Genomic DNA, 12,642 nt, shown 5'->3' with positions numbered 1-12,642 from the left:
TGTGTTCAAAACCCGGCCCCACTGCTTGCTCCCTATGAGGGCTGGGCAAGGGAATTGACCTCTGGACTTTCTTTTCAGGCAAATGGGGGTCCTAACAGTACCTGCCTCAGGAGTGGTGGTGGACATCCACCATTACTCAGGCGTTGGAGCTCAGGTTAAATGCTTCATTTGGTAAATACTCCCTGCGCACCCACTGAGTGCTGGGTGGTGCTGGGGACACAGGAGGGACTGAGCCAGCCAGCCTGGCCAGAATGCATGCAAGGTCAGGGGTGGACAGAGCTGCTGGGCGGAATAGGCAGGACCTTGTAGGGTGTGGTGAGAAGGCCAGGCTTTCCCTGAGGGTACTGGGGAGCCATGGGAGGATTCTGAGCTGGGGAGGACAGAAACAAGTTTGTGCTTAGGAAGAGAAAGGTGATGAACTGAGGGGGAGACTGGGGAGGAGAGGTAGGATTCCAGCAGCAGGGAGGGGCCGGGGGCGGGGGGGCAGGCAGGGGGGTGTAGTGGCCTCACCCGGGCGACGAAGTCCTGTTCCAGCTTCTCCATCAGGAGGTCCGCCGGCTTCTGCTCATAGGCCTTGTAGGTCTCCAGGTACCGCCCGGCCTCCTCAGGGCTGGGGTGAGAACATTCGGGTCAGCCAGTGTGGTGAGGGCAGTGGTCATGTTTTAGATTCATTTCATTGCCGTAGTAGTAGTCAGTGCCGATGCTAAAAGTTCCAAACTCGAATACAGAGCAAACCGAACTTTCCTCCCCAAAAAGGTCCCTGGCAGTAACCCCGGCCAGGCACATCTTTACACATCTTTGCTGGCAAAGGGAGAGAGCTTGGGAGCCTGACGAGTTGTTGGGCTCAGGTTCGCCCTTCCCACCTGCGTGACCCCAGGGCCAGTGATTTTCTCTCTCTGGGCCTCAGTGTCCTCATCTGCAGAGTGGCGTGGATAGCGGAATTGTGACAATTACACGCGTCATCGCTCCCAAGCGCTCAGAACCGTGCCTGGCACTTAGAGCCTGTTTAAGAAATGTGAGCTATTCTGGAAGGGAAGTCAGCGCAGTGGAGCCGGGGCGGGAGAAAAACCAGAAACACTGTTACTATTTTCCCAGCCTCAGGAAGACAAAACTCAGGATGCAATTCAGTTCCCACTGAAGATTTTTAATATAGCGCACTTTCAAGAGAAAGGCTGCGGGGTGAGCCAACTGCTGAAGCTTTTATAGCAACTAACCTGATTTAATAATCGCCATTAATTTTCACGTCAGGCACGGAGGTTTTTTCCTTTTTTTTTGACATGTAATGAACAGTTTCAAAGGTAGGTGGGACAACCGAATCTTAAAAAGGGTTTGTATGTGTGCGCAATAAAGTAACCCAAGTTTATTAGCACTGGGAGAAAGCTGGCCTTTTTTGTTCTTTGAACTTGAGACTAGGGAGTTGAGTCCAAGTAAAGGAAGGACTTGTGCCGAGGCATTTTCTGTGAGCCTTCAAATCCCAGCTAATAAGCCATCTTTGCTGATCAAGTGTTGGTCCATATTCCTGAAAGAAACCTGCATTTTTCTAATTCTGTTTTTTTCCCGTTACATGGGCTTTGTGGCTCTCCCCTCACTGCAGCAGGATTATCGTTCCGGTTCTTAATTTGTTCAGGGCACACAGTGAGCACATTGCGTCCTGTTCTACAATTTGCTTTCATTTTTGCCCTCTGCAGTTCTCAGCAGGATGTCTTCCTATGTCAGCAGAAAGAGCTTGACCTCTTTCGTGGGATGGTTGCAAAATATCCCATAATTTGGATGTAAAAACATAGGAAACATTCCCCTTCCGGGGGCCGACGCACTGTTCTAACTCACTGTGTTCAGAAGCTTCCAGAGAAGGATCCTCTAAGGCAATTATTATTTTCAAACCATTATACACAGAGAGGGAAAGAGACCAGCGGGGGGGTTGAGTCACTTGCCCAAGAGCCTGGTCGGTAAAGTATGCAACTCTTGATCTCTTGGGGTCATGAGTTCAAGGTCATGACCTGGCCTATCTCCACGATGGAATATTACGCAGCTGGGAAAGAATGTGCATCCGGACAATGGGATATTATTCAGCAATAAGAAGACTGAGCTACCACGGCGCCTGGGTGGCTCAGTCGCTTAAGTGTCTGACTTCCTCTCAGATCATGATCTCATGGTTTGTGGGTTCGAGCCCCGTGTCGGGCTCTGTGCCGACAGCTCGGAGCCTGGAGCCTGCTTCGGATTCTGTGTCTGCCTCTCTCTCTGCCCCTCCCCACTCATGCTCTGTCAAAAATAGACGAATATTAAAAAAAAAAAAATTCTTTTTTAAAGAAGAGTAAGCTACCAAATTACAAGAAGGCACGGAGGGAGGTTAAAAGAATACTGCTAAGTGAGAAAAGCCAGTCTGAAAAGGCTTCTGTGAGGTAATAGGAAATATATATGGTCTCTTGCCCTGGCTCCCGGCACAGAGCCCCAGAGAACCTTCCAACTCCTCAGTGATAAGAACACAGAGGAGCATCTTTTGTCCTACAGAGATGACTCTGGGTGGGCTCCTGGATGGGGGCTGGAAATGGAGCTAATCCTCAACCGGGTCCACGTAAGGAAGACTCCATAAAATCCCAGTACTAGGGGACTCAGAGCTTCCAGAAGGGCAGCCACTGGGAAGTGATACACCCCAATTCCACGGGGACAGAAACTCCTGCACGCAGGACCCTCCCAGACCTCTCGCCCTACGTCTCTCATCGTCTTGCTGTTGATTCTCTTAACATCATATCCTTTATTAAACCGGAAAATGTGCTTCCCTGAGCTCTGAGCCTCTCAGGGAGTCACTGGGAGCGGGACGGTCAGAAGTACAAGCGGGGTTTATGACTGGCGTCTGAAGTGGGGGGGGCAGTGTGGGACTGAGCCCCTTCACCTGTGGGACCTGAGGCCATCCCCAGGTAGTGTCAGAAGTGAGTCAAATGGTAGGACGCCCAGCTGGTGCTGCAGAGACTTGCTTGGTGTGGGAAAAACTTTGGCGCATCTGGTGGTCTGACTTGGGCTCAGGTCCTGATCTCACGGTTTGTGAGTTCGAGCCCCACACAGCCCTGTACTGTAAGCACAGAGCCTGCTTTGGATCCTCTGTCCCCCCCTCTCTCTCTCTCTCTTCTGCCCTCCCCCACTTGTTCTCCCTCTCTCTTCTCTCTCAAAAATGAATAAAGATTAAACACACACACACACACACACACACACACACACACACACACAGGATAAAGACCCACATTAGGGAAGAACTGGCATTTTTTTTCCTACACACAAGGAGAACCGTGGGTTTTTCTATTTCTACTACAGATTGTATGATTCCAACTATATGATATCCTGAAAAAGGCAAAACTAAGCAGACTGTGAAAAGATGAGGAGTTTGGGGGTGGAAGGGATGAATAAGTGGAACACGGGAAATTTTAGGGCAGTGCAACTATTCTGTGTGATACAGAATTTATGGACACATTATCATACCTTTGTCAAGACTCAGAATATAAAACAGAGAGCAACAGGTCATGATCTCACGCCCCGTGAGTTCGAGTCCCATGTCGGGCTCTGTGCTGACAGCTCAGAGCCTGGAGCCTGCTTTAGGTTCTGTGTCTCCCTCTCTCTCTCTGCCCCTCCCCACTCATGCTCTGTCTCTCTCAAAAATAAATAAACATTAAGAAAAAAAATTTGGGGGGCAGTTGGGTGGCTAAGTCGGTTAGGCGTCCGACTTCGGCTCAGGTCATGATCTCACAGTTTGTGGGTTTGAGCCCCGCGTTGGGCTCTGTGCTGACAGCTCAGAGCCTGGAGCCTGCTTCAAGTTCTGTCTCCTTCTCTCTCTGCCCCTCCCCCACTCTCACCTTGACTCACTCTGTCTCTCAAAAATAAATAAATGTAATAAAAAAAATTAAAAAAAAATTTTTTTTAATGCTCTAAAAAATTAGTATTTTTAAAAATATGAACACCCTGCGTCGGGCTCCGTGCTGACAACGGAGAGCCTGCTTGGGATTCTCTCTCCCTCTAGCTCTCTGCCCGTCCCCCGCTCACACTCTTGAGCACTCTCTCTAAATACATAAATAAACTTAAAAAAAAAAAATGTTTTTTTAAAGGGGCGCCTGGAGTGGCTCAGCCGGTTAAGCATCTGACTCTAGGCTCCGGTCGGATCAGGTCATGATCTCCCAGTTTGTGAGTTCAAGTCCTGCATTGTGCCCACTTGGGCTTTTCTCTCTCTCTCTCTCTCTCTCTCTCTCTGTCTCCCTCTCTGCTTCTTCCCTGCTTGTGTCTCTCTCTCTCTCAAAATAATAAACTTTAAAAAAAAAAAAAAGAGAGAGAGAGAGAGATCTCCAGGTAAGGACACGACCACGTAAGGCACAGAACAGCATCTATATATAACCATATGTCTACACTGCCACATGTATATACACCGTGTGTATGTACCATATATATGTACGACTAGACATATGCACACACATAACATTTTCGTGTCGCTTCTCATCTGTGAACTACGTGAACGTGCCATCTATTTAACACAAGAAAGTTTAACCAGTGTCTATATTCAGAACAAAGAGAAGCAGAAGACAACAGCCCCGCTCTCATCCCCATCTATGCCTCATACGGTCCCCAGAGGTCAGCACTGTCCAGGGCCTGGAGCCTCTGGAGCCTCTGGAGCCCTTTTCGGTTTATCCACATACGAGTCTGTTCATAAACACAGCTCATTTTCTTCCTCCCTTCTGTATATAAATACAAATACGAGGCCGTTCGCTTCTGCAACTCTGGTTCTCACCCACTGATGCTACAGTGATGGCCCATGTCACTTCGGACACGCGTGAGCACGCACAAGCAGGGACTATCCTAGTGCAGGAGTTTCTGTGTCGAAGAGTGGTGTCTATTTTGTGTTTCAATAGCCCGTCAAATCTCCTGCCAAGCAAATATGCGGGTGCCCGTTTCGTACTATCCATACGAGAGATTTGCACCAAATTTAGGGCACCTCACTTTGGTTTTTTTTTTTTAATGTTTATTTGTATTTGAGAGAGAGAGACAGACAATGTGCAAGCGGGGGAGGGACAGAGAAAAACAGAGACAGACTCTGAAGCAGGCTCCAGGCTCCGAGCTGTTAGCACAGAGCCCGATGTGGGGTTTGAACTCTCGAACCACGAGATCATGACCTGAGCCAAAGCCGGACGCTTAACCAACTGCTGGAACTCAGGAACTGCCAGATCACAATCTGAGCCAAAGTCAGACGCTTAACCAACTGAGCCACCCAGACGCCCCAGCACCTCGTTTTTTAAAATGTGCTTTTTTCTTGATAAACCATATGGTTGATATTTTTTCATGTGTTTTGGCAACCTGCATTAAACTCTTATTTGGGTTCTTATTGACTTGTGGGAAGTTCTTTACATATATAAATATATAATAAACATGTTTAAATATATGCATATGAATATAAACATTTAAATGTATTTGCACTGTATAAATATAACTTATATATACATACATAAATTAGAGATGTTAAGTATTTTCTATTTATATGTATGTGTATATATATACGTATATATATACATATATATATTATGCAATATATACACAGCAAATACTTTTTGGTAATTTGTCACTTGTCTTTCAACTTTATTTACAGTATGTCTTACCACCCAGAAGTTTTAAAATTTTAATTTTCTCAAATCAGCCAACCTTTTCCTTTACGGCTTTGGGGTTCTGGGTCTTGCTTTGGAAGACTTTTCCTACCCCAAGATTATAACAAATATTCTCCTGGGGTGCCTGGATGGTTCAGTCAGTTAAATGTCAGACTTAGTTCAGGTCATGATCTCAAAGTTCATGGGTTTGAGCCCCGTGTTGGGCTTTGTGCTGACAGCTCAGAGCTTCGAGCCTGCTTTGGATTCTGTGTCTCTTTCTCGCTCTACCCCTCCCCCGCTTGTGTGTGCTCTCTCTCTCTCAAAAATAAAATAAACATTAAAAACTAGATATATATTCCCCTATAAGATTTCTTCTAGGGCACCTGAGTGGCTCAGCTGATTAGGCATCCGACCCTTGATTCAAGCTCAAATCATGATCTCACAGTTTGTGAGCTGAGCCCTGGTGTGTCAGCTCCAGGATAGAGCCCAGCTTGGGATTCCCTCTCTTTCCCTCTCTCTCTGGCCCTCCTCCTCTCTTTCTCAAAATAAATAAATAAACGTAAAAAAATAAATAAATAACAAGCCTAATTACTTAAAAAAAAAACGATTTCTTCTAACACCTTTTTTATGTCAATTTCTCAGGATTTAATTTTTTTTTCTTATGGGGTGAGGAAGGTATGTCTTTTTTTCCAACTGGAAATTAGCCAATCTAAATAGTCTTTAGAGGGGCGCCTGGGTGGCTCAGTCAGTTAAGCATCTGACTTCAGCTCAGGTCATGACCTCATGGCTCATGGGTTCGAGCCCCACGTCGGGCTCTGTGCTGACAGCCTGGAGCCTAGAACCTGCTTCAGATTCTGTGTCTCCCTCTCTCTCTGCTTCTTCCCTGCTCATACTCTAGCTCTCACTCTCTCAAAATTAAATAAACATTAAAAGAAAAATTTAAATAGTCTTTAGAAACCTAGATGTGGAATTAATTATTCAGACAGACTTTAGGTCTGATTCGTAAGTAAGCAGTATGGCCCTGGCAATTTGATCTATATCACCTGCTTTTGTGACTATAGCCCTAGAAGACAAATATTAAGATCCTATTTTAAAGATGCAGAAATTGAGGCCGAGAGAGAGGCAGTGCCGGGACCAGGCTCACCTGGGGAGCTCATGGCAGAAGGAAAGGGCTGGGGGGCAGAAGGGTGGACCGACTCTTAGGATAGAGCCTGACCTGGGCAGGGAAGCCTCGGTCTCACCTCCAGGCAAGGACCAGGGTGCAGTCAGCCAGGATACACATCTTAGCCAGCTCCTTGAGGGCCTGCTGTGGATCTTTCTGGGTGGAAAAGAAAATCAGAATGGGAAATCTGGTAGTCAACAAGGAATTATAGTCTTGAAGAACAGTAGGTTATGCCACAGTAGGATGCCAAGAGCCTTCCACTTAAGGCACTCCCTAAGCTCTGACTGGGTGCCCGCCTGTGCTGGGCAATGCTGGTAACACACAGTAACCAAGAGAGCCAGGGCTCTGCCCGCTGGGGCTCACAGTCTGATGAGGGAGATCAAACTGTCCCCATACAGTGATGACCCAGAGTGGCCAGGATTGGGATGGGAGAGCAGGAGCGGATACCTGACTTGCCCAGGGGATCAGGGAGAGCTTCCTGGAAGAGGGGACATCTGAACTGAGACCTGAAGGAGGAGGAGGAGTGAAGGAGGCAAAGGAGAACGAAAAGGACATTTTAAACATAGGGAAGACAGGAGGGGGGGGAAAGGACTTGAGGAATTGCAATTCACACGGAATGTGATGGAGAACGTAAAAGAAAGGGCGACCACATGGAAGCTGGGAAATGAACCCAGAGAGCAGGGCAGGGGTCCGGTCACATGGCCTCACGGGCCATAGCGAGGCACTGGGGAGCCATGGAGGGGTCTGGACATCAGATCTGTGCTTTAGGAACCCCCCCCCCCCCCCCAGCTGCTGTGAGGATGGAAGCCGTTGGGGCTGGAGGCCCTGAGACGAGAGAAGAGGCTGGGGCAGAGACCCAGGCGGGCCAGGCTGTGAAGATAGAATGACATAGCTTCAAAACACGCTCAGGTGGCAGAGGGCTGGGACCAGCGGAAGTGGTGTAGGGAAGGAGGAGACAGGAGTTTACCCTCGCGCCCCCTTGCCAACACAGGGTGTTAATGTCCGATGTAAAAATGGTTCAACTTGCACCTTCTCTTGGGATTCAACAATCCACTTGGCTGCTGCGTGGCCCAACAGATGAGGACCACGAGGCCGGGGGGGGAAGTGACCCCTGCTTACCACGTCCACCTGGACGAGCAGGACCCGCAGGGCGAAGCTCTTCCCCAGGCTCTGCAGCCGCCCGTGGATGTAGTCCGGGTGGAGGTTGTGGTAGCGGAGGCTGGGGGGCAGGGGAGAGGGAGGGATTGAGAGGTCTCGCTCTCCCCAAAACCCTGGGAGCCCTTCTTTACTCTCACTGGAATGCAGACGGCGCGGGCGACACCGGGACCTAAGGCTCAGAGAAGTTAAGTGACTTGCCTCAGGTCACCCATCAAGGAAGGGGATGGCGGGGTTGGCAGAAAGGACTGACTGGCTCTGGCTTCCCTGGAGGGATGGACCCCAGGTTCCTCACTGGGGAAGGGAAGAGACTTGGGCTTCGGGTAGAGGACAGGAGACAAGCGCCTAGAGGGTGTGGACTGGGGGACACGGGGCAGCTGGTCTTGGGAAGCAGGCCCATCCCAGGGACTGTCTGCTTTAGCCTCAGAAGGCACTGGCAGGGAGGGGCTGGGGTGGCTTCTCCACCCAGGGAACTAGGGGACATCTCTGTCCAGCAGCCACCAGCTCTCGTACCTTGCAGGGAGGACAGGAACTTAGAAGGTTCACTTCCCCCATCTAGCTCTGTGTGCAGAGGGGCGCCCGGGAATGGAGAGGGAACTTGCTTAACTGCGGTACAGGCTGGCGAAATCCTGGCTCTCATCAACTCACCCTGGATGTCTGGGACCTGAGGGACCCTACCCCCAACCTGCTCAGACCCAGGACTCCAGGCGCCCAGCCTGTCCTCCCTCAGAACCAGAGTCTGGGCCTGCCGCTCTCGTCCCTCTGGGCACCTCCAGGAGAAGACCTCTTCCTCCCGGCCAGGTCGCTAGGCCCAGAGCTGACAGGGCCACACCCCAAGGTCTCCCACCCAATGGTCCCAAACATGGGAGCACAGCCTCACAGGCCTTCAGGAAGGTGGGGCAGCCCCCTCAGAGCTCACCTGAGGAACAGGGCACAGGTGCTCTGGCCCAGCACATAGTCGGGAAGCACGTCGCCAAACTCCCAGGGCACGTTACGCACAAACTTCAGCACGGGGTTGCCCCTCTGGGGAGGGAAGGGCGGAAGCCATTAACAGGGAGGGCCCTGGGACCACTGCCAGCCCCAGGGCTCCCCTCCCCCTACCTGTGTCGACACCTCCCCATCCCCCCTCCTGCCTGTGCCTGTTCCCCTCCCTCCGGAGTCCACCTCCTCAGCCGGGAATGCCCTTGGGTGCTCTGGCTTTGACCCAGACCTCTCCCCCAGACCTGGGCCTTAACTAAAGGGTCCCTGAGTCTGTCTCTCGGGCTCAGTCCTCTCCCCTAGCCCCACGTGTGTGCCCTGGGGTTGGTGGGCACTCCCCCCAGGATGTCCGCCTCACTGCACCCCGAGTGCCTTCAGCACCAGCTCCCGCACCTGCCCCTCCTCCCCTCATCTCAGGGACAGGCCCATCATCCAGAGACCCAAGCCTAGTCACGGACCCGTCCCTCTCCTCCAGGGGGGACGTCTACCTTCCAGGATTTTTTTTTTAAGTTTATTTACTTATTTTGAGAGACAGAGAGAGAGAGAGAGAGAGAGAGAGAGAGGCAGGCAGAGAGAGAACTCCAAGCAGGCTCTGCACTGTCAGCGCAGAGCCCGACACAAGGCTCAATCTCACGGACTCTGAGATCGTGACCTGAGCCGAAATCAAGAGTCGAATGCTTAGCTGAATGGGCCACGGGCACCCCCAGGATGACATCCCCATCAAAGTCTCCCCCTGCGCTGCCATAGCCCATACCCAGGCCCCTACCCTGCCTCCTCCTGGTCGCCTGCCCCAGTAGGGCCCCCTCCTGGCCTCTGAACAGAAGCCAGTGCTTCCTAAAGCACAAACCTGCCCCTTGGCCTGCTCTTAACCCCACCGTGGCCCCCAGTGATCTGAGAGGAAGCCCCACGTGGCCTGTGACCCCCACCCCCAACAGTCAGGAGTCTGCTGGACAGGCTTCGGGCTCTCACTCCACTCTGAACATACCCTGTAGCCCCAAATCGAGATTCTCTGAGCAAGTCAGCCTCTAACCCATCCGAGCAGTATTTATTGAGCGCCTATTGTGTGTCTAAGTGCTGTGATACAGCAGGAACCAAGACAGACAAAGATCCCTGCCTTGTGGGGGACACAGATGTTACACAAAACCATCTCGGGGATGAAAGAGTAATTATTAAATGAGGTAGAATGTGCTTTTAATAAAGAGGGTAGGACCTGCTCCACGATGGGGTGTGGGTTGGGCAGAGTCGGTTAAGTGTCCAACTCTTGGTTTTGGCTCGGGTCGTGATCTCACAGTGTTGTGAGTTCGAGCCCCACGTCGGGATCCGGGCTGGCAGCATGGAGCCTGCTTGGGATTCGCTCTCTCCCCCTCCCCCACTCACGCTGTTTCTGTCTCTCTCAAAATAAAAACATAAACTTTGAAAAAAAAAAAAAAAAAAGGAGGCGGGAGGTGAGGAGCGGTGATGAGGTCAGGAGGGTAGAACCTCCATGAATGGGACTGGTCCTCACAAAAGGGACCCGAGAGAGCTCCTTCACCCCTTCTGCCAGGTGAGGACACAGAAAGTAGACAGCAGTCTATGAACCAGGAGGCGGATCCTTCCTGGACACTGAATTGGCCAGCGCCTTGACCTTGGACTTCCCAGCCCCCGGAAGTGTGAGAAATAAAAGTCTGTTGTTTGAACGACCCAGTCTACGGTATTTTTGTTTTAACAAAAGAATAGACACGGTGCAACCTCAACCCACACCTGGTAGTTGGATGGATGAATGAGAGAATTCGCGTCGCCCAGAGCGCAATGGCAAGAGCTCTGACTTCCTTCCACTGCCCACTGGAGTGCCACCCCCGTACCCGTGTTTCCCACCAGAAAGCTCAAAGCCCCGCTACTCCTTCCCCTCCTCACCTGCCGGGGGCTCACAATGATGCTGCTGGATTTCGTCCCCGCTTTGGGGGCCTGGTTGGGGGTCTCTCCTGCCAGGGGTTCTGGCCCCGTGGGGTGTGGAGCCCCAGCCCCTCCTGGAGGTCCCGAGATGGCATACTCAGCGTAGGTCTGAGGGGCGGCCTGGGCTGAGGTCTCCGTGGTGGGAAGGCTCCGCGTGGACTTGAATAAGGGCTTGAACTGTGGGGGAGGGGGAGGAGTGTCAAAATCTGAATCTAGCCACTCCTCCCTGCTCCTCAGCCGCTATACCGGTCCCGGCCACCAACTTCTCTCCCTTGGACCAGCTCCCCACCTACATCCTTACTCCCCGCGGTCTGTTCTGTTCACGGTCATTTCACATCCCTCTGCTCAGAGACCCTGGTGGCTCCCATCTCAGAGTAAAAGCCAAAGCTGTCGCCACAGCCCACAAGGCTCTAGAAGATCTGTCCCTGCTCCCCCTGTCTCCTCTCCCACCTCCTTCCCTTTCCTTTCTCGATTCCAGCCCCACTGGCCTTCTTGCTGCCCTCAAATCTGTCAGGCTCCCTCTGATCCTGGGCCTTTGCATCGGCTGTTCCCTCTGCCCCAGAGGTTGCCACACAGCTCACTCCTTCACCTCCTTCACATCACTGCCAAGATGTCACCTCCTCAGAGAGGCAGCCCCTTGACCTAAGGGAGCACCTCTCCCCCATCATTCCCTGCACCCTTAGCCCACTTTTTCTTCCTAGCGCATACGGAGCGGACAGTACTCAGCACCAGCCAATTGTTTTCCTGCGGGAACGTGATGTCGGCGTGGTCAGATCCTTCAATTTACCAAGAGATGTCAAAAGTGCCGACTTTTCCTTTTAGTTGCAAGGCCTTCCAATTCTCCAATGTCAGCAATAAATTCATCCTTTGCAAACCAGGGGGCTGACCACATAAAACACAACCCAAAGCCACCCGCTGCTTGCGTTTGCAGCCTCTGCCAGAGCCCTGTCTTGGAACCACCATGACATTTTACAGATACGGAAGCAGACTCGCGGAGAGCAAAGGACTGTTTTCCCAAGGTGACCCAGGCCACAACATTTCCTAAACCACACCATGGGCCTTGGAGGCCCCTTCCTCTCAATCCACCCCCCCCACCCCAGTCTGCCAGCGTTCTCCCCATCTCCTCCTCTGTCCTACCCCCGCAGGAGGGGCCTCATCCTCATCCAGTGGTATGAAGAACTTCTTCCTCGTGGGTGGCCCGGAGGGCTGCCGCACTCCCTCTTCGTCCATCCCAAGGTTCTTCTGGGGCCTGAAAATGAAGACACGGCGGCGGGGGCGAGTGAGACAGCAACGCCTGCATGCCCATCCTTCCAGCAGGAACCCCCACTCACAGCCATCCCGCCCCAAGAAATCCCAGGGCTCCAGAGCATCAAGTTCCAAACACGGAGCGCCCCAGATTCTACAAAGCCCCGCCCACACGGAGCCTCACCTTCCGTCCGCCCCGCCCCTTACCGGTCCAGACTTTTCATTCGCCCCGCCCCTCGCGTTCTAGTTACCCCGCCCTCACTGTTCCCCGCCTTCCGTTTGCCCGCCCCAGCCTCCGTCCCCCTCCGTCCCGCCCGCAGGGCTGGCGCCTGGATACCCTCCCCTCGGTCCATCTCGTCCATCTCTCAGGCACTGCAACGACTGGTTGGCCTCTGCGGCTGCCAATCGCCACCGGAGGTCCCTCCCCGCCCCTCTCGACCCAGCCCCGCTGTCTGAGCGCCGCGACGACTCACCTCCTCGTCCCCGAGCCGGGAGTAAAAGACCGGAGAGGGACAGAGGCGTCCCACCGCCGGCGCGGCCAGCGCGTCCCCGGGCTCG

At 52.3% G+C, this 12,642-nt stretch overlaps 1 protein-coding gene across 1 annotated transcript in view; it reads right to left on the bottom strand.

Moving 5' to 3' along the window:
* ERCC1 (ERCC excision repair 1, endonuclease non-catalytic subunit) overlaps positions 1 to 12,642 on the bottom strand; it is a 13,690-nt gene extending 1,048 nt beyond the window's left edge. The window contains exons 1-7 of the mRNA XM_049621195.1: positions 12,558 to 12,642; positions 11,977 to 12,088; positions 10,801 to 11,016; positions 8,849 to 8,952; positions 7,894 to 7,993; positions 6,854 to 6,930; positions 511 to 610 (exon numbers count right to left, since the gene is read on the bottom strand). Coding sequence (XP_049477152.1) covers positions 511 to 610; positions 6,854 to 6,930; positions 7,894 to 7,993; positions 8,849 to 8,952; positions 10,801 to 11,016; positions 11,977 to 12,069 — 690 coding nt within the window. The 5' untranslated portion in view covers positions 12,070 to 12,088; positions 12,558 to 12,642. The remainder of the gene's footprint in view (positions 1 to 510; positions 611 to 6,853; positions 6,931 to 7,893; positions 7,994 to 8,848; positions 8,953 to 10,800; positions 11,017 to 11,976; positions 12,089 to 12,557) is intronic.

This window comes from Panthera uncia (genome assembly GCF_023721935.1).
Source record: "Panthera uncia isolate 11264 chromosome E2 unlocalized genomic scaffold, Puncia_PCG_1.0 HiC_scaffold_19, whole genome shotgun sequence".
NCBI lineage: Eukaryota > Metazoa > Chordata > Mammalia > Carnivora > Felidae > Panthera > Panthera uncia.
Note: the sequence above shows the minus strand (reverse complement) of the source record. Positions and strands in the feature narration are given on the sequence as shown.